Source organism: Eurosta solidaginis, chromosome 5, assembly GCF_040869045.1.
Source record: "Eurosta solidaginis isolate ZX-2024a chromosome 5, ASM4086904v1, whole genome shotgun sequence".
Classification (NCBI taxonomy): Eukaryota; Metazoa; Arthropoda; class Insecta; order Diptera; family Tephritidae; genus Eurosta; species Eurosta solidaginis.
The window spans coordinates 76,122,948-76,149,897 of record NC_090323.1 but is presented as its reverse complement, the minus strand read 5'-3'; the positions used below and the strand labels follow the sequence as shown (position 1 = coordinate 76,149,897).

The window sequence follows — 26,950 nt, the reverse complement described above, 5'->3', positions numbered from 1 at the left end:
TAATGATGAAATACCATCATAGGTATAAAACCCATTTTTCAGAATAAATAAAACAAACGTGTAATTTATGTAACTTATTTAACGTGGTTTTATAGTGGTTGACAATAATTTATTGAAATTGAATTTTTTTCTTGAGAATGTTAAAAATAGATGTTTTCAGCATTACTTTTCGATCTTGCGTTGCCTTTTCAATATTTTTCGTGATCCTTTAGTAGTTTTACACGTAAAATAACAAAAACCGGAATGACGATGGCGAGTGTAGACATGAGGTAAAATTCCGTGGTATATTTGTGGAACTTGTTTTTAAAGCGCATAGTGTAAGCGGGGTGTAATAAATGGAACTAAAAGTAGAATCCAGTGGCAAAGTTGGCAGTTTTTCATCGCAAATATTTTGGTGGAACATAAGTTTATTGTGCTATAAAACAAAGAAAATAATAAAAATAAAACTATTTTGGTTGAATTTTTTGATAAAAAAAAAGAGAAAAACATGTTAATAAAATGATTAAAAGTGGTGAAGTGAGTGATCAGTGCGCAGTGAGTGTTTAAGTGGGGTTTAAAGATAGGGCATTTTGGGGGGGGGGGGGGGGGGGGTTTTCGCAAATATCTCGAGAAGTATCAGAGATAGAGGTTTTCCGCCACCGGATTCGAGATCCTGGGGCCGAAACGCGTCTCTGGGTACCACTCTCGAATTTTTACGTCGCGTATTAGCAGTCGACCCCTCAACTAGACTATTACCCAGTTTGATATGGGTTAGAGTTATTTAGTTACTCTATACACCAAGTTAATCACCAGTAAAGTTTTTTTCATTCCTAAAGGCTCTATTACTGATACTTAGCATAGACTTGACTTGGCTTGCGAACTGTCACTTACAGTTCTGTTAAATGAACATTGCATGTTACTGATTACTCAAAACTTAACTTGACTTAGAAGTCTGTTGAATTTTGATTTTCTATGTAAGTTCTAAGTGACGTTTACATTTTGAGATGCCATTTGTTTGTTTCCATTTCTTTTTGACATTTTGTCATACAAATTAACATTTATTTAAAAATAAATTTCAACGCTGATTATGATGCCAGATTTTATGCGCCAAGTAGAGTATAATCGTGGCTAAGTTGCCAAGTTTACACCAAGTCAAGTCAAGTCTATGCTAAGCATCAGTAATGGGGGCTTAAGTGTCTTTTAAACTTGCACGAATATTTTAGCCAATGGTAGATATGTGCATCAAAATTAGCTTGATCAGCTGACTTCTATCGTTTTCAATGCCCCAACAAGAAAGCTATCAGTTAGGTAGCTGTGATGTATATTACATATTGCGGTACATAAAGTTAGTTGAAGCTTTTTCGACAGATAGCCAATAGAAAATTATGTCAAAAACCTGTAACTAACTTTTAGTTCTTAACTAAGTTTGACTATGAATACGCCCCATTGTTTTGTATAAGATATTAAACATATATTATTCTTTTTATAGATGTGCTGAGAGTTTTGATGGAGATTATTTATAAGATGGATCAAATTGAACAGAATATAAGAAGTAGGGTAATAGGAGACGGAGGAAAAATAGCATTAAAATTCAGAATGATTTTGTATTTAACTAGATATTTGTATTTTACAATATTCATGCAAAGTACTTTTTGTATTCTTTAAACTTAGCAACGTACACTCAGCTATAATCAAAGCGTACTAATGAAAATGGTGGAGGAAATAAAGCAAGATGTAAGTATTGTTTTTATTCAATTAATTTTACTTTTCGCTTCAATTATTCTCTAATGGCTTAGGCTTTTTTGTGTATATACAAATCTTTGCTATGCAGAATATTAGTTTCATTCGCCTAACGATAGATTACTTACTTCCTACTTAATTGGCGCTTAACCGTCTAAACGGTTATGGCCGTCCAACAACGATAGATTATTATTTTAAATATACAGCCCAATTCTCAATCCTTTTCCCGGGGAGATTTCTCCCGTTCTCCATACAAAAATTTGCCATTCTCAACCATTTTTGTATGGAGAACGGGCAAAATCTCTCCGGGAAAACATTGAGAATTGGGCTGATAACGAAAAAAGGTACCGACCATATCTCAACCAAACTACTTTGTTGCTAAAGCTCACATCTGAGCATATAATATTTTGTAACACCGATTTTCAACTCGTTTCTTGTTAATATATATACTTCAACAATAAACCTTCATTTTAAACAGGCGGTACCGAAGAGTGAAGTTTTGGCGCAACAGCACTTAATGCGAGAGTGCAAGGTGACGCTGAAGAAGGTGGAAAGCTCTGTGTGCAAAATTACTGGGGAAGTCAGAGACAAGTACAGGGATGAAGTTGCCAGCGCATTGCCTCTCCAGAATGTATTAGAGGTTCTAAGGGTAGAAGAAAGATTGAAGGTAGAGGAGTATGCTGTAGCAATGGTAATTTGACCCAAAAAGTTATCTTTTACCATAATTTAATTTCGCTTTCATACTTTAGAAGGCTCATATGTTCAAAATTAAGGGCATTTCAGAGGACATACCCCGAGTAGTTAAAGAAATTTTTAGTGACACGTTGATGGAAAAATACAACTGGGCGGGAGCAGCTGGAAAGAAAAGTCTCCAAAAGCTTTCCTTGTTCGAGACATTTCTTCGCGGTAAGATGTTATAATGAGAGATGTATTATAGATTGTATTCCTATATTGATTTTTGGTACGTTTTTAGATGTATTCATACACCAAGGACATGCATCGTATGAAAAAGGAATGAGAAAGGCGGTTGAACTCAGCCACCACAGGATGGCACAAAGGAAATTCGGCAAAAAGCAAAAATTAGTTACTGCACAGACAAGCCCACCAGCGCAATGAATTGTTTCCTCTTTTCTTTTTCATTTAAGTTGGAGCTTTTGAATTTTCGGTTTTTTATATGTTTTTGAATTTTTTAGTTTGCGGAATATACTTAAGTTAATTATTTACTGTTTTTAAGTTAGGCTAATGTAATATACAAACGAAGTTTTTAAGTTTTCGTAATATTTTTAAGTTAGTCAGTTACTTTTTTTAAGTTAGAATAATGTGATATTTAAATGAAGTTTTTTAAGTTTTCGAAATATTTTTTAATTTAGTCCCAATATTTAATTGAATTTTTTATATAGCTTTTATCATAACTACCTGAGACAAAAAGGACAATTAACTAATAAATAAAAGCCTTTTTGACAAAATATGTTGTGAACATAATTTAAAAGAAATGAAATTTTAATTAATAATGAACACATAAAGAAAAGCAATCTGATATAAAAATGCAATTTATGTTTTTTTTCAAGAAATTACATTTTTATGAATACTGAATCCTTAAAAAAAGTAATGATCTACACATTTAAATAAGTAAAAGTTATAATAAATAATGCAATATATATATTTTTTATAGTTTTTTATCATAAGTACCTGAGAATGAAAAGACAAACAATTATTAGCTTTTTAAAGAAATGAAATTTTAATGAATACATAAAGAAAAGCAATGTGATATATACGTAAATAGGTAAAAATAAAAAAAATAATGTAAATATACTTTATTTCAAGAAACGAAATTTTAATGAACAATGAAAACATTAAAAAAAGTAATCAGATATATAAGTAAATAAGTAAAACTAAGTGAGAATAAATAATGTAAATAAGTACTATATAAAAGGGCACATATATTGAATAATAAACGAATTTTTATATACATCTATCTGTATATGTTTTATTTATTATGATGCATCCTATGTGATTGATTTGCACATCCGGTTTGATGGATCCGCCCTGACTAATGTTTACATCATGTTTGATGGTTCCGCCCTGACTAATGTTTACATCAGGCATGATGCCTCCGCCCTGACAATTGTTTACATCCGGCATGATGCCTCCGCTCTGACAATTGTTTACATCCGGCATGATCCCTGCAAAAATCGTGTGACCAAAAACGCACACAGCCACACGAATTTTTGACAGGGTGACGATTTGGAATGAAAAATTCTCCAAATGAAATAGCATGTTGACAAATTTAGCTTTCCCACAATGTATCGTGCTCTCTCGCACCTATTATTTTTATAGGGATAGCAAAATATGTCATTTTTGCGTGCAAAAAAATTCGCCATTTCTAATTCAGCAGAGACAGCAAAACATTTGGTGGTGGAAATTTTTTTCAATTTTGAGAGTTTTAAATGGAATATCTCCGGAAAGATTTAAAATTAAGAGGGAGTTCCCCAGATCACAAATATATATATTTTAAAGTGCGCAAACTTATAATTTAAAAGTTATTTGCTGTTAAAGTTTGCAAATTTCTATATAAATTTTATATGTGTATACGTATATATATGTGGCAGCACAGCTTTGTAATGTCATCAATAAAATATATATATACATATATACATGTGCATGTTGCTACAAAAGCGCGATTGATTTAATAAAAACATTTATAATAAGTGAAAACAATGCAAAAATTAAATGTGAAATATACAAAAATGCAATTTAAGTTTATCGTTGCCAATTTATATAGATATGTATGTGGATTAAGGTCTTGAAAGATGTGTAAATTGTAATTTAAAGTGCTATAGAAATTTGCTAAATTTGCAAAATTTAACAACAAATAACTTTTAAATTATAAGTTTGCGCACTTTAAAATATATATATTTGTGATCGGGAGAACTCCCTCTTTCATTTGATATCAAGTTTTACCCCGACCTCGGGGGTGCTATTCTAAAATTTTCCCAAAGAATTCACAATTATATAGCACCATGCCGCGAATTATGATAAAAGGTGGTGTGTGGAGAAACACTGAGGTAAGCATTTGACGCGACTGGTTACTCTTGGCCGTTTATTAACTAAATTGATAACTTTCAGGATGAAATCCTCAAAGCAGCTGTAATGAAATATGGCAAAAACCAGTGGTCACGTATTGCATCACTGCTGCACAGCAAATCTGCCAAGCAATGTAAGGCACGCTGGTACGAATGGCTTGATCCTAGCATAAAGAAGACAGAATGGTCACGGGAGGAGGATGAAACGTTTTTGCATTTTGCCAAATTAATGCCAACACAATGGCGTACAATTGCGCCGAATATTTCAGAGGGTTAACTGGCACCAATTGTTCACACCAAATTGTTAGGTACAGGATTCGCCACGGGTAGGTGAGGTTGGCAATCACAACCCCTTGAATCATTTTGTTCGGCAGGTATGCCACGGATATATTCTTGGCACTTGTTATTGATGGCTTTTATGATGCCACCAACACAACCTGGACAGACGCCAATTCTCAGTCAACCACCCAAGCCGGGTCAACCCCCAATACCCGGACACGTCTGGACGTCCTGGTTATAATGTATGCTAATACAAATAATAATTTACAAATTTGCTGATGATTATTTTTGTGTTATTTTCTTTAGCAACCACCTGCACCTGTTACTGGTAAATATCAACAGCCGCAACAGTATGATCAAGCCCAACGCCGTTTAGATCCCGATCAGATGCCAAATCCGATAAGGGTCATCATTGAAAATCAAAATAGCGCTGGTGGTGCTTTTATTACTAATGAACAGGGTTTATTACCACCATTTGTGACCACAAAATATGTAGTAGAAGATCAGGGTAACTCCTCGCCACGTTACGTTAGGTATCGATAATCGAAATTAATGTTTTGTTTGGCAATTACATTGATCTTTCTTCTTTGCAGGTCGTCATTGTATTACATACCTGCAACAGCTGATTTATTAAAAACAACAGCTTTGTCCATTACACTTACCGTCTCACCAATGGCATGCACGGTTAAGGGTGAATTTGAGCCACTCATTGTAAATTTTGGTGAATTGGGTGCAATTAGATGTAATCGTTGCAAGGCTCAATAGCAACTTGTAGATGCTGGTCGTCGTTTCCAATGTCTAATGTGTAAAGTAACAAGAGATGGTAAAAAAAATCTTTCACTTTTACTTGTGTTCATTGATCCATATTTTTTCTCAACAGTGCCAACTGCATATTTCCAACATTTGGGCCCATACCGGACAGCGTGTCGATAAATATGAACGTCCTGAACTTGTATTGGGTACGTAAGCATTTGTGTAAAAAATTCTTGGGTACCGATAGCTCTCATGGTAAACCTCAACTCATATCCAACATCAATGCCTCGCATTCAATTGCGGCACTGTACATGTTGTGTTTTCTAAATTACCAATTGGTGATGTTGCTACACAGTATTTTGCAGATCGTGATATGTTCTGCGCTGTTCATGTACCAGAAGAAGATTGGAAACGTAGAATGAAAGATTGTGGTGGTGCTGTTATGACTACAGCTAATGATATTAATTCAAGTGTTTTGGGTCAATGTGATTACTTTGAAGAACGTCAGGTTGGTGGTGAACGTTTCAACATTTTCTAAGGTTTGACATTAATTTCATTTTTATAGTTTATAATTATTTAAAGGTTGCGTTAATGCTAGAACAAGTACATTGATTTTACGTGGCAGTGTTGAACAATTTTTGGAAGAAACTGAGCTTCGTTACATGATGCTATAATGCTTGTGCGGCGTACAATTAAACATGATTCTGTTGTTGCTGGTAAGTCAAAATACAAATTGAAAAAAATGTTTAATCTTAGGGCCTCATTCTCTATTACGAATCGAACTTTCGATGCGGATCAGAGACGAATCGCTAGTGTATTTGCACTATGCTAAACAATGGCAACTTATCACTTGACAATTACTTTTGCCTTCCTGTTAGTTAGAAAGGTAAAGACCGAACGAAAATGATAGAGAATACCATTGCTAGACGAAATCGTTTGGAGGCGAATCGTTCGTCTGAGCTATCGTTCGCAATACAGAATGAAGCCTTTAAATTGTTAAGTAATATAATGAAAAGATTGTGTCCAAATACCCCCCAGCGGGTTAGGGGGTCAGAATTTACGCGCGGTAGGTATGCCTGTCGTAAGAGGCGACTAAAATACCAGATTTAAGGGGCTGTACATGATTCAGTTTATGCACCCATCGAATATTATTTTAAGCCATCCCACGACCGCCCTACATGAAACTTGTAGCATGGCCGGACATGTATCATCTGAGTCCGGTGATTTCACCACCACTATGAGGTCCTCAGTAGTGTAATTAGGCAGCATATATGAATGGAGCTGTTTCCTTACTATTACTACAGCTCGCACCCGTCCTTCCGTTTGCGCATAGATAGATAGATAGATGTTGTGAGGTTAATCACTGCGACCTATTGGTCTATTGTGCCCTCAATTCTCTTCACAACACTTCATCCAAGCCGAGTTCTCTGAGAAAATCCAGAATGGTTCCCGGCTTCAGAGAGTGTATGTGACTATTTTCTAGTTTGGATGATCCTAGGATTCTAAGTCACAGTGACCTGTGAGTATACCTGTTACAATCCTAAGGCTACTTTTTGGAAGTTAATCATAGCCTTATATCGCTTCGAGTTGTACCCTCCTATTAGTGCCTTTGCCTGCCGAAGTTCTGGACTTTCGCGCCAGTGTTGTTCTCTGAGACACGCCTCCTTTTGTATAAAGTCCTCCCTTATTGTATGTGACCCTATTGGCACCATAGGCTCGGGTCCTATTGGCTTTCCGGCCGCTGCCAACTTGGCAAGCTCGTCTGCTCGCTCGTTACCATCCACTCCTCTGTGTCCAGGTACCCATGCCAGACGGATGGTGTTGTTGACTCCTAGATTGTTTAGCCTCTCCACGCACTCAAGGACTGTTGATGATTTAATCTCAACCGAAGCTAATGCCTTGAGTGCAGCCTGACTGTCGCTGAGTATAACGATTTTCTCGTTGGTATATCCCCGCTGTAAATTTATCTCTGCACACCGGCTTATGGCAACAACTTCGGCCTGGAAGATGCTCGGATATTTTCCGAGTGGTAGGGATATTTTGGTTCGGGGCCCGAAGATCCCCGCTCCTATGCCCTCCGGTGTCTTCGAGCCATCGGTGTACCATATTATAGTGTGTTCCTGGTGAAGCGCTTCAATCCTGGAGGTGTCCCACGTACATTTGTTCCCCAGCTCTATTTTGAAGCGCTTCTCAAACTTAATTATCTTCCTCGTATCATCTCTGGGAAGTTGGATAAGTGGAATCTGCTCCTGCAGCTTCGCCATGCTCCGTGACTGTATCACTTTGCCTCTTCCACATCCCTCTTTAGCTATGTTTACTAAAGTGCTCCTGGCTGCCTGCTCAATTATTATATGTAGAGGCGTTAACTCAAGCAGCACTTCTATTGCTGCCGTCGGGCATGTTCGCATGGCTCCCGTAATGCAGATACACGCTAAGCGTTGAAGCTTCGTGAGCGATTTTTGTACGGTCACCATGGTTGTTCTTGATGCCCACGCAACTGCTCCGTACACTATGATAGGTCTCACTATCATAGTGTACATCCATCTTAGGATCTTTGGGCTGCATCCCCAGGATCTTCCTGCAATACGTCTGCACACCATTATTGCTCTTGTGGCCTTTGATATGGTGTTGTCGACGTGTTTGTTCCATAAGAGCTTAGAGTCAAACGTGACTCCCAAGTATTTCACCTCAGACGTGTACTCCATCTGTACTCCATCCATTGTGATTTGCCTAATCCCTTCCAGTTTCCTTTTCCTGATGAAGGGCACAATGGATGTCTTGTTAGGGTTGATGCTTAGCCCTACCTCAGTACACCATTCTTTCGTTAACCTCAATGCCCTTTGCATTATGTCGCAAAGGGTCTCACAAATTTGCCCCTTACAATGATAACAATATCATCCGCGTACCCCTGACATCGGATTCCGTTGTCTGAGAGCCTCTGTAGAAGTTCATCTACTACCAGGCTCCACAGCAGGGGTGATAGGACGCCCCCTTGTGGACATCCTTTCGTTGTTTTAATCTCTACTGTACCGTCCCCACTTGAGGTTTCGGCAATCCTCGTACGCAATAAGGCGTTTATCCACATACGGATTGGACGCTGTATCTCTCTTCTCTCGAGTATCCCATTTCACACTTTCGTGTGTCGTGTTGTCGAAAGCCCCCTCTATGTCCAAAAATGCGCATAAAGTTATCTCCCCGCACTCGAGCGCACTTTGGATTTCTGTGGACAGCTGATACAGTGCAGTTTCTGTCGACCTGCCTGTTCTGTATACATGCTGATCTTTATGTAGTGGCACTCTGACGAGAGCCTTTGATCTAATCTCATGGTCTACAATCTTCTCCATTGCTTTGAGAGCAAAGGATGTCAGTATAGGCCTAAAGGACTTAGGACTGGAGTAGTTCTTTTTAGCCACCTTAGGTATAAAGACCACTTTTGCTCTTCTCCACACCGTCGGGATGTATGCCAGTGCGAGGCTATCCCTCATAATCCTGACCAGGTGTGGGATCAATTCCTCGCCCTACTGCAGAAAGGCTGGATATATACCATCCACTCCCGGAGATTTGTAGCTCTGGAAAGACTTTCCTGCCCACTTAACTGTGCCATCGTTGAAGAGTTCTTTAGCGAGGTTCCAATCTGTGGGTGTTGGTCTCCCTTCTTGAGCCTCCTCCGTTGAGGTATCCGAGGATGCGTCCGGGAAATGAGCTGCAAGCAGGGCACGTGCTCTTTCTTCCTCATTCCTTGAGTAGGTTCCATCAGGGAGCTTAATTGATAGTCGTGTCTCCCTTTGGTCCTTGGCTAGGGCTTTGTGGAGCCTTGCCGCCTCTGGAACCTCCGAAATACCCTCGCAAAAATTTCCTGAAGCTCTTTATTTTAGCTTTTCTAATCCCTTTGTTATATGCTATTAGATTCGCTGTGTATTGCTCCCAGTTTCCCGTGCGCCTCGCTCGGTTAAAGAGTTTGCGCACGGTCATCATCTTGTTCGTACGATCACATGCCTGCCGTGGCAAGCGTAGTGATCTATTCAGTATAATAGGGGAACTCGGTTCGTCCACCGCGGCAGAGCCCCTTGACGCGGTAAGGCCATAGTTACTCCCCAAGGTGGCCCGGTGTCAGGGAGGCGCCGTTATAATACAGCCGGTGTTGTAAACCTCCTAGCTGCAAACCAGTCCAATGGTCACGGTGTCGCATAACACCCTGGATTAGGAGGTGACAGCTCCTAGTTACCGCTCGCATGCGCGACGAATCAGTCGGATGTGAGTAGCGAGGCTGCTCCGGTCCGGCCGACTAGCGACAACTTGTGATCGGCGTAAGCCCCTGCACCACTACAAGGTGCATGTCCTCGCAGGGGTCCGTTTGCGCATAGTAAACGCCGAATCCGCGCGCGCTAAGTCCAGAAACCTTTCCTCCCCATGGAAGCCACGGCTCCTGGATCAGCGCGTTAGGAGGAGTTCGATCGACGCCACTTTACTGTGTTGGAGATTTATCTGTAGGACTCGCAGCACCAATGAGCTGCTTGTCCCCCTCCAGCACCTTCATCGTGACGTCGTTGTCCTCCCCTAGCCCTTTTGGTTTAGAGTGTTCGAAGCCCCCTTCAGCCTCTTATACCTGTTGTGCCGGGTGTTCCTCTGTGCGACTCACAGCACCATCTGGCTCTTGGTGCCCTTCTAACACATTCGGGGTGACGGGGGCTACCTCCGCCTGTCTTTTTTCCCTTAGGCTTTTGAGGTCTTTTTCGACTTCGCCCACGTCCAGCGTGTTAGGACTTTAATACCCGCGACTTCTTTTCCTGAGTCGCATATAAATTTTGCCTGTACCTAAGGAAATTTTTCCAAGCTGCGCGTACAATATATCCTCCGCCTGCTTGTTTATTTGGAAGATGTATAACTGACCTTCCTCCGTAGGCCGAGATACAGTAAGTACCTTCCAATCCTGTGTCGGTATGTTCGGGTGTTTTAGGGTGTAAGACAGTCGGTAGGGTAATGTCATATGGTCGACATTTGGCGCGGTCATGTTTTAAATAAGGTCACCGATGATTTGGTTGGTGACAATATCAGGTTTCGCGAGGCGACAAAACTGGAGAGATTGGGGAGATAGCTGTTTATTTTATTACAAAGCTCATCGATGTAGGAAACAATAGCATAGGCGTAGAAGCAATAGTGGCTCCTGGTGGTAAAGGTAGCTATTGATATGTAGAAGTTAAGCAGAAGTTTGAATATGAGTTTTTTTTTAAGTTATAGCAAAACAAGCGTTGAGGATTTTTAATATCCTACCAGGTACCTTCATACATGTTTCTAAGAATGAAGAATAAAACCTATTCAAACTCAATTTTCACCAGGACAAAGCCGCTGAGACATCGCTATACTTTAACATAAAATACGTTACCCCATTTTAGCACAACTATCATTTTTTGATTTTATTAAATTTTATAAAATGTTTCTTCCTCTACAGTTCCATTTCAGTATTGGATGGTAAATATGGCTTTCGGATTTTCTCCATCAAGAACTGTGAAAAGGTGGAAGAAATCTATGCGTGTAAATCTCACATATTATCTTGGTCGAGCGTTTGTTCAATAGCTCTCTAGTGGTGATGGTGACAGCAGAGAAACCCAACTGTTTACAAATGTTACACTTCAAAAAGAATCAAAATATTGCGTCTACGGCTCAAATACCCACAGTATATGAATGAATCGATTGCACCTAATTGTCTGCCTAACGGATAGTATACATATTCATCAAATCGAAAATATTGCACCAAACGAACTGGGTCTGAATACTGAAACAGTACACATATTCAAAATAGATGAGGAGGCTGTGATGATGGTATAGTGTGAGTTGTTGAATAACATACGAAAACCACTTTAAACCATCTATATATTTGCATTACAGCTAAAGCTTTACAAACAGCAAAAATTGCTGGCGCCAAGCAATTGGAAAAGGCAGTGAAGCGTTCATCACACTCTACGGATGGTGTAAAGTTAGAAAATGCTGTTGTAACAGCTGCCACCGACACAACGGTCATCTCTACTTCGCCGAATAGCGGCTCGTCCGACTATCTATCGAAGACAGTATAATCATATCTTTTGCCAACACGGGTTAGCGATGTGCTTGCACAGGAAAAGATTTCAATTGGAAAACAAAAACCAATTAAGAGAGTTTATTTATTATTAAAGTATTTACTTTTATTTATATCAACAGTATTAATTTGAGTTGCAATATCACGTACATATATAATAAGGGATGTGATACGATTGCTATCGGAATTAGATTTGAAACCAATCAATACTCCTGCTAAGGGCTGCAGAATTATTGCTTGAATAATTAGATTTAGAACAATAATAAGTCTGACTTAATTACAAGTCGTACATTTTTAAGTTCATCAATTACGACAGCAATCGGATTCCACGACACCTTTGAATATTCTTGATCTGAAAAAAGAGTAAACCTAATCTGAAATTCTACTAAGCTTTAAGTTGTAGATTATTCAAATAATTGGAGTTTCCTTTTCCTGATGAAGGGCACAATGGATGTCTTGTTAGGGTTGATGCTTAGCCCTACCTCAGTACACCATTCTTTCGTTAACCTCAATGCCCTTTGCATTATGTCGCAAAGGGTCTCACAAATTTGCCCCTTACAATGATAACAATATCATCCGCGTACCCCTGACATCGGATTCCGTTGTCTGAGAGCCTCTGTAGAAGTTCATCTACTACCAGGCTCCACAGCAGGGGTGATAGGACGCCCCCTTGTGGACATCCTTTCGTTGTTTTAATCTCTACTGTACCGTCCCCACTTGAGGTTTCGGCAATCCTCGTACGCAATAAGGCGTTTATCCACATACGGATTGGACGCTGTATCTCTCTTCTCTCGAGTATCCCATTTCACACTTTCGTGTGTCGTGTTGTCGAAAGCCCCCTCTATGTCCAAAAATGCGCATAAAGTTATCTCCCCGCACTCGAGCGCACTTTGGATTTCTGTGGACAGCTGATACAGTGCAGTTTCTGTCGACCTGCCTGTTCTGTATACATGCTGATCTTTATGTAGTGGCACTCTGACGAGAGCCTTTGATCTAATCTCATGGTCTACAATCTTCTCCATTGCTTTGAGAGCAAAGGATGTCAGTATAGGCCTAAAGGACTTAGGACTGGAGTAGTTCTTTTTAGCCACCTTAGGTATAAAGACCACTTTTGCTCTTCTCCACACCGTCGGGATGTATGCCAGTGCGAGGCTATCCCTCATAATCCTGACCAGGTGTGGGATCAATTCCTCGCCCTACTGCAGAAAGGCTGGATATATACCATCCACTCCCGGAGATTTGTAGCTCTGGAAAGACTTTCCTGCCCACTTAACTGTGCCATCGTTGAAGAGTTCTTTAGCGAGGTTCCAATCTGTGGGTGTTGGTCTCCCTTCTTGAGCCTCCTCCGTTGAGGTATCCGAGGATGCGTCCGGGAAATGAGCTGCAAGCAGGGCACGTGCTCTTTCTTCCTCATTCCTTGAGTAGGTTCCATCAGGGAGCTTAATTGATAGTCGTGTCTCCCTTTGGTCCTTGGCTAGGGCTTTGTGGAGCCTTGCCGCCTCTGGAACCTCCGAAATACCCTCGCAAAAATTTCCTGAAGCTCTTTATTTTAGCTTTTCTAATCCCTTTGTTATATGCTATTAGATTCGCTGTGTATTGCTCCCAGTTTCCCGTGCGCCTCGCTCGGTTAAAGAGTTTGCGCACGGTCATCATCTTGTTCGTACGATCACATGCCTGCCGTGGCAAGCGTAGTGATCTATTCAGTATAATAGGGGAACTCGGTTCGTCCACCGCGGCAGAGCCCCTTGACGCGGTAAGGCCATAGTTACTCCCCAAGGTGGCCCGGTGTCAGGGAGGCGCCGTTATAATACAGCCGGTGTTGTAAACCTCCTAGCTGCAAACCAGTCCAATGGGCACGGTGTCGCATAACACCCTGGATTAGGAGGTGACAGTTCCTAGTTACCGCTCGCATGCGCGACGAATCAGTCGGATGTGAGTAGCCAGGCTGCTCCGGTCCGGCCGACTAGCGACAACTTGTGATCGGCGTAAGCCCCTGCACCACTACAAGGTGCATGTCCTCGCAGGGGTCCGTTTGCGCATAGTAAACGCCGAATCCGCGCGCGCTAAGTCCAGAAACCTTTCCTCCCCATGGAAGCCACGGCTCCTGGATCAGCGCGTTAGGAGGAGTTCGATCGACGCCACTTTACTGTGTTGGAGATTTATCTGTAGGACTCGCAGCACCAATGAGCTGCTTGTCCCCCTCCAGCACCTTCATCGTGACGTCGTTGTCCTCCCCTAGCCCTTTTGGTTTAGAGTGTTCGAAGCCCCCTTCAGCCTCTTATACCTGTTGTGCCGGGTGTTCCTCTGTGCGACTCACAGCACCATCTGGCTCTTGGTGCCCTTCTAACACATTCGGGGTGACGGGGGCTACCTCCGCCTGTCTTTTTTCCCTTAGGCTTTTGAGGTCTTTTTCGACTTCGCCCACGTCCAGCGTGTTAGGACTTTAATACCCGCGACTTCTTTTCCTGAGTCGCATATAAATTTTGCCTGTACCTAAGGAAATTTTTCCAAGCTGCGCGTACAATATATCCTCCGCCTGCTTGTTTATTTGGAAGATGTATAACTGACCTTCCTCCGTAGGCCGAGATACAGTAAGTACCTTCCAATCCTGTGTCGGTATGTTCGGGTGTTTTAGGGTGTAAGACAGTCGGTAGGGTAATGTCATATGGTCGACATTTGGCGCGGTCATGTTTTAAATAAGGTCACCGATGATTTGGTTGGTGACAATATCAGGTTTCGCGAGGCGACAAAACTGGAGAGATTGGGGAGATAGCTGTTTATTTTATTACAAAGCTCATCGATGTAGGAAACAATAGCATAGGCGTAGAAGCAATAGTGGCTCCTGGTGGTAAAGGTAGCTATTGATATGTAGAAGTTAAGCAGAAGTTTGAATATGAGTTTTTTTTTAAGTTATAGCAAAACAAGCGTTGAGGATTTTTAATATCTTACCAGGTACCTTCATACATGTTTCTAAGAATGAAGAATAAAACCTATTCAAACTCAATTTTCACCAGGACAAAGCCGCTGAGACATCGCTATACTTTAACATACAATACGTTACCCCATTTTAGCACAACTATCATTTTTTGATTCTATTAAATTTTATAAAATGTTTCTTCCTCTACAGTTCCATTTCAGTATTGGATGGTAAATATGGCTTTCGGATTTTCTCCATCAATAACTGTGAAAAGGTGGAAGAAATCTATGCGTGTAAATCTCACATATTATCTTGGTCGAGCGTTTGTTCAATAGCTCTCTAGTGGTGATGGTGACAGCAGAGAAACCCAACTGTTTACAAATGTTACACTTCAAAAAGAATCAAAATATTGCGTCTACGGCTCAAATACCCACAGTATATGAATGAATCGATTGCACCTAATTGTCTGCCTAACGGATAGTATACATATTCATCAAATCGAAAATATTGCACCAAACGAACTGGGTCTGAATACTGAAACAGTACACATATTCAAAATAGATGAGGAGGCTGTGATGATGGTATAGTGTGAGTTGTTGAATAACATACGAAAACCACTTTAAACCATCTATATATTTGCATTACAGCTAAAGCTTTACAAACAGCAAAAATTGCTGGCGCCAAGCAATTGGAAAAGGCAGTGAAGCGTTCATCACACTCTACGGATGGTGTAACGTTAGAAAATGCTGTTGTAACAGCTGCCACCGACACAACGGTCATCTCTACTTCGCCGAATAGCGGCTCGTCCGACTATCTATCGAAGACAGTATAATCATATCTTTTGCCAACACGGGTTAGCGATGTGCTTGCACAGGAAAAGATTTCAATTGGAAAACAAAAACCAATTAAGAGAGTTTATTTATTATTAAAGTATTTACTTTTATTTATATCAACAGTATTAATTTAAGTTGCAATATCACGTACATATATAATAAGGGATGTGATACGATTGCTATCGGAATTAGATTTGAAACCAATCAATACTCCTGCTAAGGGCTGCAGAATTATTGCTTGAATAATTAGATTTAGAACAATAATAAGTCTGACTTAATTACAAGTCGTACATTTTTAAGTTCATCAATTACGACAGCAATCGGATTCCACGACACCTTTGAATATTCTTGATCTGAAAAAAGAGTAAACCTAATCTGAAATTCTACTAAGCTTTAAGTTGTAGATTATTCAAATAATTGGAGTTTTTTCTAAAGCTTAAAATTATTTTCTGCTCGCTTAGAAAAGATTTCAATTGGAAAACAAAAACCAATTAAGAGAGTTTATGTTATTATTAAAGTACTTACTTTTCTTTATATCAATTTTATTAATTTAAGTTACAATATCACGTACATATATAATAAGGGATGTGATACGATTGCTATCGGAATTAGATTTGAAACCAATCAATACTCCTGCTAAGGGTTGCAGAATTATTGCTTGAATGATTAGATTTAGAACAATAATAAGTCTGACTCAATTACTAGTCGTACATTTTTAAGTTCATCAATTACGACAGAAATCGGATTCCACGACACCTTTGAATATTCTTGATCTGAAAAAAGAGTAAACCTAATCTGAATTTCTACTAAGCTTTAAGTTGTAGATTATTCAAATAATTGGAGTTTTTTCTAAAGCTTAATATTATTTTTTGCTCGCTTAGAAGAGATTTCAATTGGAAAAAAAACCAATTAAGCGAGTTTATTTATTATTAAAGTTCTTCTGCTTTATATGAACTGGATTAATATAAGTTCCAATTTCATGTACATATATAATAATATTGAAAATAATAAATATTGAAAATTCAATTTTTTTGGTTCATATTTTAATCATATGGCTGCTCCAGGTAAAGTAAATCGGCAGGTAAAATTCAAGTTATATGGTGGTTATATAAATGGTAAAACCGCAGTAAAATTGATTGTCAAAAGACTGGCAAATGTAGAGTGAAATGTCCGGAGAAATGACCGCCATTTGACGAGCATTGTGACGTGTGTGAGCAGAACAGTGCTATGCTCATATCCTATAAGTGGGAGTGGTATGCACGATCACATTAATAGGAACGAAACGGAAAATTTGGTCACAAAACCTAATCACGCCATGCAAAAATGACTATGAATATAACCGCTGCAGAAAGTCACAATGACCGTAAAATGACTAGTAAAATGACGTGGAGCGTTTTTGCAGGGATGCCTCCGCTCTGACGAATGTTTACATCCGGCATGATGCCTCCGCTCTGACAAATGTTTACATCCGGCATGATGCCGGACAAATGTTTACATCATGTCTAAAGTCACACGTATACAGCCAAACCCATCAGGTTTATCATACTGCTAGAGCAAACCTGATGGGATATTCGTACTGCGCCCTGATGTGACTTTCCTACAGCACTTCCTGACAGATGATCAATCATCTGATTGTCAGCTGTCTAGTAGGGTACTTTACTTGGCGCCACGTATGCTTGTCCCTTCTCAAACTCCAAAATATTTTGACGTCACTTCTACCGGACTGTATGGAAGATTTGCTCCAAATGTGAGCTAAATTAGACCACAAATACGAGTACCCTGCACAAATTTTTGGATTACGTGTTCCATTTTCTTCATGTTGGAGTACGCTAACAATACTCCTTTGCAAGGCATTTGCGGACCACCATCAGCCGATCATTGCTCGTTTTTTAACGACCGTGATCACGACACGATGACGATCGAACAGAGTTGCCAAAAGTAAAATATTGCATACAAATAACTGATATTAAAATTTTACTATGGCAACTCTGATAAAATGCAACCGCGCACTGGTTTTATGTATACATACTATAGTATAGAGAAATATTAGTTTCTTTATTCACGTAAATGCTAAATAACATAAGAATATTCGTAGTAAAAAATATAAAAGTTGTATTGCCACTCTTCATTTTCTTTCATTTTAAATTAAATTCACTCCGATAATTCTTTCCGACAGAATTCCTCTTTAGTACTTTGGCATATGATCCTCTGTGGGTGCTCCATGGAGTACTACAGTGAAAGTACTTCGGAAAGAACTCTCACGTATGTACTCTATGGAATACTCACAAACAAAGAGAGAGTGGGATCACCTACTCTTCTCCTAGGACATCGCAATGTTAATTGGAGCACATTTTTTGTATGAATACAGTTTAGTTTTTGAATACTCCTATCTCCCAAAGGAGTATTCCTTACATTATTTATGGAGTACTCGCGTTTTTTGAAGGGTATTTTTAATACCTCGATCCTCCCCTGCAAAAACGCTCCACGTCATTTTACTAGCCACTTTACGGTCATTGTGGCTTTCTGCAACGGTTATATTCATAGTCATTTTTGCATGGCGTGATTAGGTTTTGTGACCAAATTTTCCATTTCGTTCCTATTAATGTGATCGTGCATTCCGCTCCCACTTATAGGATATGAGCATAGCACTGTTCTGCTCACACACGTCACAATGCTCGTCAAATGGCGTCGTTTCTTCGGTCATTTCACTCTACATTTGCCAGTCTTTCGACAATCAATTTTACTGCGGTTTTACCATTTATATAACCGCCATATAACTTGAATTTTACCTGCCGATTTACTTTACCTGGACCAGCCATATGAATAAAATATGAACCAAAAAAATTTAATTTTCAATATTTATTATTTCCAATACTATTATATATGTACATGAAATTCGAACTTATATTAATACAGTTCATACAAAAAAGAAGTAAGTACTTTAATAATAAATAAAGCCGCTTAATTGGTTTTTGTTTTCCAATTGAAATCTTTTCTAAGCGAGCAGAAAATAATTTTAAGCTTTAGAAAAAACTCCAATTATTTGAATCAATTTAAATCTACAACTTAAAGCTAATTAGAAATTCAGATTAGATTTACACCTTTTTTTCAGATCAAGAATATTCAAAGGTGTCGTGGAATCCGATTGCTGTCGTAATTGAATTTGAAAGTAATAAAATAAAGTAAAATATGAATTTAAAAATGAAGGACTAGTAATTGGGTCAGACTTATTATTGTTCTAAATCTAATCATTCCAGCAATAATTCTGCAACCCTTAGCAGAAGTATTGATTGGTTTCAAATCTAATTCCAACAGCAATCGTACCACGACATACTTTATTATATATGTACATGAAATTATAACTTAAAGTAATACCATTCATATAAAAAAGAAGTAAGTACTTTAATAATAACATAAAAAATATATTAATTGCTTTGAGCTATATTACTGCAGCGTCATCTAAGTGGCCAGCACTGTACATAGCAAAATATTGTTATATTACAATATATTATATTGATAATAATTAAATGCTTACAAAGCTTAAGCGTTTTAAATTTACTGTCAAAATAAAATTTTAATAAATTTCAAACTTCCAACGCCGCCACAAGAGCCTACACTAAACCAGTAAAAAAATACGTAATAATTTTTCATGCTCAAACAAAAATTGTTTAAGCTTTCGCTGCGGCAGTCAAACGTGTCGTGTCGTTAAATAGCCATTGATTGTTGATGTTCATGCAATAGCCATTGGTGGGAAATGAATTTCGTCATAAAGTAGCGAAGGCACGGTCCTGCGCAAGCACATCGCTAATCTGTGAAGATATGATGATACTGTCTTCGGTAGATAGCCGGACCAGCCGCTACTCGGCGAATAGAGATGATCGTTGTATCGGTGGCAGCAGTTTCCGTACAGTGTGATGAATGCTTCTGTCTTTTATAATTTCTTGGCGGCAGCAATTTTTGCTGCTTGTAAAGCATCATCTGTAATGCAAATAAATAGATGGGTTAAAGTGGTTTTCGTATGTTATTCAATAACTCACCGTTTAATGCAATCATCACAGCCTTCTCATCGATTTTAAATACGTGTACTGTTTCCGTATTTGAAGTGGCTCATAAGAAATATCCATGTATCGAAAATACCAATGATGCTATACGCACACAACGCATTGTACCACGTTGAAACTCTTGCACACGCTGTCCATTCTTTACACAGAATACTTGGTGAGAAATTTCTTGTTGATAAGCGACTTTCATGAGCTTTTGTTGTAATGTTTGGCTTCAGTTTGGTTGTATTTAATATGCGTAGCTCACCACTTGTGCTACTAATGGGATAAGCTAAATGGGAGTTCAACGATAGCGAACACAGACCCAGTTCGTTTGGTGCAATATTTTGGATTTGATGTAACACTTTCATGTCTCGTATATCATGAATATGTATACTATCCGTGTAGTGAGTACAGCGTCCACTATTGATTGAGAGGCATTGATGTTGGATATGAGTTGAGGTTTACCTTGAGAGTTATCGGTACCCAAACATTTTTAACAAAAAAATTATCCATATGTTGGAAATGTTCAGTTGGCACTGTTGAGATAAAATATGGATCAATGAACACGAGTAAAAGTGAAAGATTTCTTTTACCTTTTGTTGTTACTTTACACATAAGATATTGGAAACAACGCCCAGCATCTACAAATTACATATTTGATGACTTATAAGGCTTGCTACGATTACATCTAATTGGACCCAATTCACCAAAATTTACAATGGGTGAGATGGTAAGTGCAAAGGGCAAAGCAGTTGTTTTTAATAAATCAGCTGTTGCAGGTATGCAATACAAAGACGGCCTGCAAACGAGAAAGATCAATATAATTGCCAAACAAAACATTAATTTCGAATTTCAATAACTAAAATAACGTAGCGAGGAGTTACCCTGATCTTGTACCACATATTTTGTGCATACATGGAAGTTGGCGCATTGGCTTGAGGCGGCGGCTTAGCTGTTGGACCATTGGCATATTGACCAGCTATAAAGTTATTGTTATTATTCGGTTATTGTTATTGTTGGTGCCGTTGTTGCGCTTGCATGTAAGTTGGTGGTCTATTGGATATTGGTTGAGCATCTTGCTGAGTAGCATTATTTGGAGGAGCACCTGGTAGGTTAGCATTTATAAATGGTGTATTGGGTTGCGGAGCAGTCGGAGACGGTTGCTTCAATGGATACGCCGCTCATGGAATTTGTTAACTGTTGGATGAACAAAAAAGAAAAATAATTATATATAATTTTCATCGTTTCATTTATTGGGCAAGCTTAAGTACATTATTGAAGTTTAATGAGGAAACAATTGTTACTTCTAAATAGATTTGCGAAAAATATGTTCAATTATCACACCTATTCAGATTTGCATGAACGTTTAATATTTACCTGCAAAAATTATATATATTCGACATTATTTCATGCTACAAAATAACCGCACGTCTGCAGCTAATAATTATTTCTTATTTTTTAAATACCGCCTCTGTTTGCATCTGTTGTGGCTTAGGGTTATGCATTCGCTGAGGTCGTCCTTAAACGTTAATTGACCTAGCAGTTTGAAAATTTCTAGAAAATATTTAAAAAAAATCAAAATAGTCAAGTGATGTTATAAGTATGTTTTAAGACAAAGAATTACCAAATAAAGCAATGTGCACTATTTTTAGCTTTGAGGGTGCTTTTTTATTATTTCCACCACTCCAGTCAAACAGAGCGAACACATCATCGCTGAATATCTGTTTTACCACACCACAAAGATCGTCGGACGCGCCCTTGACAGCGAAAAAATATGTAATCTGCAAATAATGTTGCTATGAAGTAATATATAAAACTAAGCACAACGATTATAAACATTATACAAAACATTAACAGAGGAAAATCACTTACAACTGCATCCTCGAAATTTTTGTCTTCCATCTTTTCCTCGAAGTCAAAGACTGCATCGAGGGTCTTCATTGGAAGCATCTCTGCGATGTCGGTGTGGAGATTGTCTCCACTTTCGCCGGTGATCCGAGAGACCATTTTATGTACTCTCTTTATAAGTACCTTGGTTTCCCGTACCACTTTTTGGTGCGCCATTACATCTGTTTTAGGGATTATCTACAGGTTATGTATAAAAGTAGTTATTTAAAACTATATTATAAATTTACTCACTATTATAAAAAATATATAAACATGTGTTTATATCCCTGGGCACAGGGATATTGAAGCCAATTGCAGAGCAGACGAGCTGGCCAGAAGAGGCACCACCGACCATATCCTTTCGGGAAATGACTCGGTAGGTATACCCATGACCACTTTCAGGCTTCGTGTGAACACAAGCACTATCTGAGATATCCAGGCAAACCTGGCCCTCATAAGACAAGGGGAGCACAGAAGCGCTTCTGATTTTAAACAAATCAGTTCTATCGTCCCTGATAAGGGTTCTAACAGGGCATTGCTTAATAGGCACGCATGGTGCTAGAATGGGGGTAACGACCTTCGACTATTGTCGCAGCTGCAGATGTACAGAAGAGGAAGAGAGTGTCCAGCACCTTCTCTGTCATTATCCAGCGCTTAGTAGGCGTAGGTTGGCCATCCTTGGTAAACCTTTTCTACATGACCTCGCTGAGGTCTCTAGCTATGAAGTAAAGGCTCTAGCAGAGTAGAGATCCTCTTTGATACTGTATAAATATAATAAATGTAAGGCGCGATAACCTCCGAAGAGATCTAAGGCCGAGCTTCTCTTCCAATTTGGCGTCGTGCTCCTTTTGATTTTCCCTACAAATTGGCCGGACGGGACCTACATGTTTTATGCCGACTCCGAACGGCATCTGCAAGGCAGATGAGTTTTCACTGAGAGCTTTTCATGGCAGAAATACACCCGGAGCGCTTGCCAAACACTGCCGAGGGCGACCCCAGCGGGTAAGGGGGTAAGAATATACCCGCGGTAGGTATGCCTGTCGTAAGAGGCGGCTAAAATACCAGATTCAAGGGGTGTGTAGCGCAACCCTTCAGGTTGCCAGCGCAATATATAGCTTCTCCAAACCTAATTGTCAACCTCACCTATCTGCGGCGAATCCTGTTTCACTAACAGACGAGGCTCTGGCGACCTCAAGCTCCTCATGGAACTTGGGGGTGGGGAGGGAGGGGATGGCCTGAAGGTTTAATGTGGCCACATAAATCGTTCCCGAGATGGTCGGGCTAGCACCTTAATGGTGCTGTGGTACCAGAGCGTACCGGATCTGTATCCGGCAAAGGACCATCACATCGATAACACTCCCCAAAGCCTTCGGGGAGCTACCTTATCGCTACAACAACAACAACAACAACCCCGCTTAGAAAAATTTTCATCTAATTGAAAAACCTTATTTCTAAAATTTTGATGTTGCTTATTGGGGTGTGAACCCAGGGTATTCGTTGTGGTAGGCGGAGCACGCTACCATCACACCATGGTGGTTGCCAATACCAATTTGATACTGTATAGGGTATTACAATGGGCCCATTGGTGGCCTAAGTAGTGAGCTGTTACCATAGTGTCCAGCTCAGCCCTTGCAACCTAACCTAACCTAAACAGAAACAGAAGAAACGCGAATTAATCTGTACACATCGGTGAATAGATCGGCCATCAAAAGCCAAAAGATAAAAACACATAATCAATGAAACATGTCTACACAAGAGAAGCGCAACGAAATCATACTCGAAAATATACCATTACTAATCAAAGAGTTCACCGGACTTTCAGAAAACGATGAAAATCTACGCAGCTATGAACAACTATGAGAAACCATCGGAATTTGAGTACGAACAGCCATGAAGTACGGCGAAAAATATAAGGCATTCAAGAGAAATTCGAAGTTGATAACCAAACCGAATATGCGGAGCAATTGGGCAAATTATGGGAAGAAATCATATAACATCCACTCTGTGTGGAACATTATGAAGTGCATGTGCATTGTTCATTACTTGATTTTCTATTAACACTGACATACAATCCGACTGGAGCATTGCGCCGTAATAAAGAAAAAATTGAAAGACTGCTCGAGGAGCATGAAGAGATTAAGCAGGGTAAATGCGTAGAAAGCGAGACAGATTATTGGCATAAAATGTTACAAGAAGATTTTATACCAATAGAACGTTTTAGTAAAAGCTCGTCAGAATTGAGTGTAAGTATTGTGTATACTTATTTCATTGTAAATGTATGAGCTGATAAATATGTTTAATTATTATTCAAGTCGTGGTCTAATGATTCTCAAGAGGATGTAAGTTCCTGTACAGATGAAGACATGGAAACGCGCCATTCTCAACCAATAGATATCACCCCATTCCCACCACGTGGCATGGAAAACATTAAGCCACCTATGAAATCGTTTACGTTTAAAAAATATGATAGCTCTAAAGCAGAAGAGCGTTTGCTGAACACTCTTGGTGGGCGAAGGGCATTAAAAAAATACAACCTCATATCGAAAGTACAAATAAGGAAGCGAATTTCGCTTTAGAATATTATCATCATAATAACTCAACAAAAGGTCATCGACTGCGTGAGGAACCCGAAACAGCTAGAGTATTGTTTGCTACGTGAAATTTTTTGGATGTTCCAAGTGCCTCAAACTTGCAAATTTTTCCACGTAAAAAACGAAAATATTGCTGTCAGAAAAAATGTCACACTCACCAGCACACGAACGGTAAGTCCTATTACATTTCGTTGTAGCAGGGTTTGGATCTGCTCAACCCACGTATAAATTTATCAGTACACTTTTGTAGTATTTCTAAAAGTTAGGCCAAGCGGTTTTAATTAAACCAGAGCCCATCGCACTGTAGCACGCCAATACCATGACCCTTGAGCAATGTTGTTCTTGTTGTAGTAGCGATAAGGACACTCCCCGAAGGGCTTGGGGAGTGTTATCGATGTTGATGGTCCTTTACCGGATGCAGATCCGGTACGTTCCGGTACCAAGCCCGACCATCTCGATAACGATTTGTTATGACCACATGCGACCTTCTTCGCCATACCGTCCTCCTACCCCCTAGATCCATGAGGAGTTAGGGGTCGCCAGAGCCTCGGCTGTTAATGAGACAGGATTCGCCGCTGATACGTGAGGTTGACAATTGGGTTTGGAGAAGCTATATATTGCGCGGGAACCTGAAAGGGTTGCGCTACACAACCCCTTGAATCTGGTATTTTAGTCGCCTCTTACGACAGGCATACCTACCGCGGGTATATTCTAACCCCCTAACCCGCTGGGGAACCCTTGAGCAATCGGTTGTTGGGGTTATGACTTTATAATCTCGAGCTCGAATGCATATCGATCAGATAGGTATGCCTATTCTATGATGCTATATGAGCTGTGGCTTTCGAAGTTGAATGAACAATCCTGCGCTGTGCTTTCGGTGGTGAACCTAAGGCTGCCTCCGTTGCCTCATCCGCGACCTTTTCGCATTCGCTGGATATCCCTGCAGCGGAACTACATATTATATTATGCTTAATGTGCTTAAGTGCTTTTCCAGCTACAAAAACGGATTTTAAAATTGTATGTCCATGATAATATATTTAATATCATCCATTCTTTTCTAGATCACCATTGTATCAATGCTTGATGAGCACTTTCTGCCATATATACGAATGGTGCAAGATTTACGCAATTTCGGTAAACTCATTTATGCTGCCGACGATTATACGCCACCAAATACGCTGAGTTGCTTGCTTGCGAGAGAGGATTGCTTCTACAAGCCGATTGCGAAGTTAATACTGTTATAAGTTTACATCATAAGCTGCAACCGACATTCGTAAAACTTGCACATTTACACAATATCCATCAGCAGGCAATTGTAAGTACACGGCAATTGCCTGCACATATCGCAAGTGTTCATTTGCTAGCCGCTTTAGTACATTGCAATAGAGTTGCAATTACATCGACTGAAGCTAATTTGGCAATGTCATTATTTTTTGCAGCAGTGAAAGTATTTTTAATGATTGCCGATACTTGGTGGACAGAGGGGCGTTTAGATGATTGGCATAATGAATTTATTTTTGAACGAATCGACGAACAACCGGGGCAAGGTATACGCGTGCGTGAATACAGCAAGAATAAGGAGAAAGCATTTTTTGTACCAACGCAAATTTCTAAAATGATAACAGAAAATAGCTTTTTTCAATTGCTATTGGAACATTCACTCGAAGCCGGTTGCACACTAAATCTGTTGTATGAAATTAATCGCATCGGTGAGTTACGCACTGCATGCGGTGCAATTGAGGATAAATTGTATGATGTTTTCATCGAAGATGTGCTTAAATATGTGCGCATTTTACAAAAACAAATTGTGCAAGCGAAATGGCGAAGAATCAAAAAATGATAATAAGACAATTGAAACGAATGGTGGTGGAGAAAATGTGGATGTTGTGGATACCGCTGTGGAGTCAGCTGGATTCGATAATTGCTATGCAGATGATAAAATACTCAAAAAACTCACAACAAATGATGATTTTCTACTACTCGCTTTTACAATGAATATGAATTTATCAGACACTGAAAAAGGCGCTGGTGGAGATCAATGCGATGCAAGCGAAGCAAATACTATGAAAAATGCAGAACCAACCGCTTTAGCGATATTCGAGCAATTTGAGCAATCTAAACATATTTTACCTTTGGAAGAAGTAGTTTTAAATGCGTTAAGTCGTATACTCAAAACACGCATTGCATTTGCAAACACGTTCTAATGCGTTTGTATCGTGAAGAGTTCGATATTTTAAAACATTTGCGTAATATACGTAAAATATATTTGTTGGAGGCGAGTGATATAATGCATCAGTTTTATAGCAAACTATTTAAGCAGGTATGTAATACAAGATATCACATGCCATTAGGCATTTTAAAGCAAACTCATATTGATGATTTACAAACAAATTGCTCTAGTACATGCATTTAAATATTTCTTTTATTAAAAGATTGAATTTGGTGACGAATGGGCTACGCTTCCCAAGGCAGTCGGTTCTATGTACCGGAGCGACTCGGGATTTTTCCGACCAAGGACTGTCATTTCAGTGTGACCTCATTTAATTTGTTTCGTCCCTCCCACAAATTGTCATCCTCCCAGCAGCTCCTTGCAGCAGGACTGCTACATATTCTCTTACTCCGGGAAGGTATCGAACCCAATCCGGGTCCGTCTCCTGACCCCGGTCCTGAGAAATGGTTTTGCTGCATTTGCCAGAAAATAATCTTTTTAGGACGGTCATACTCTGTTCAGTGTGTCTCGTGCAAGGGATGGTTGCATCGGACAGGTTGTTC

General features: G+C 39.5%; 1 protein-coding gene, 2 long non-coding RNA genes and 1 pseudogene across 9 annotated transcripts; 3 read left to right on the top strand and 1 right to left on the bottom strand.

The window, feature by feature from the left end:
* The first annotated feature begins 365 nt into the window (after positions 1-365).
* LOC137233685 (uncharacterized) lies at positions 366-3,756 on the top strand. 5 transcript variants are annotated; one of them, XM_067756937.1, is made up of 5 exons: positions 366-534; positions 1,651-1,713; positions 2,198-2,410; positions 2,472-2,625; positions 2,693-3,756. In XM_067756937.1, exons 1-5 carry the CDS (start codon positions 499-501, stop codon positions 2,833-2,835), a joined length of 609 nt encoding a protein of 202 aa, XP_067613038.1. In that variant the 5' UTR covers positions 366-498; the 3' UTR covers positions 2,836-3,756. The 5 variants fall into 5 exon arrangements, with proteins under 5 accessions (XP_067613038.1, XP_067613040.1, XP_067613037.1 ...); XM_067756939.1 differs by having other exon boundaries at positions 366-516; positions 2,469-2,625; positions 2,693-3,755; XM_067756936.1 differs by having other exon boundaries at positions 2,469-2,625; positions 2,693-3,754.
* A 363-nt stretch (positions 3,757-4,119) lies between these two features.
* On the top strand, positions 4,120-12,275 carry LOC137252335 (uncharacterized). 3 transcript variants are annotated; one of them, XR_010953531.1, is made up of 9 exons: positions 4,126-4,235; positions 4,719-4,784; positions 4,846-5,323; positions 5,388-5,614; positions 5,675-5,904; positions 5,962-6,342; positions 6,400-6,550; positions 11,284-11,661; positions 11,721-12,275. It is a non-coding gene; the product is annotated as an uncharacterized lncRNA (long non-coding RNA). The 3 variants fall into 3 exon arrangements; XR_010953530.1 differs by having other exon boundaries at positions 4,120-4,784; positions 11,284-11,654; XR_010953529.1 differs by having other exon boundaries at positions 4,120-4,784.
* Positions 12,276-18,621: 6,346 nt separating this feature from the next.
* LOC137252079 (uncharacterized) lies at positions 18,622-21,246 on the bottom strand. Its single transcript, XR_010953444.1, has 5 exons — positions 21,078-21,246; positions 20,585-20,897; positions 20,294-20,499; positions 19,695-20,236; positions 18,622-19,635 (listed from the first exon to the last, which is right to left on the bottom strand). It is a non-coding gene; the product is annotated as an uncharacterized lncRNA (long non-coding RNA).
* Positions 21,247-23,330: 2,084 nt separating this feature from the next.
* On the top strand, positions 23,331-26,591 carry LOC137254187 (gamma-tubulin complex component 5-like; annotated as a pseudogene).
* The last annotated feature ends 359 nt before the right edge of the window (positions 26,592-26,950 follow it).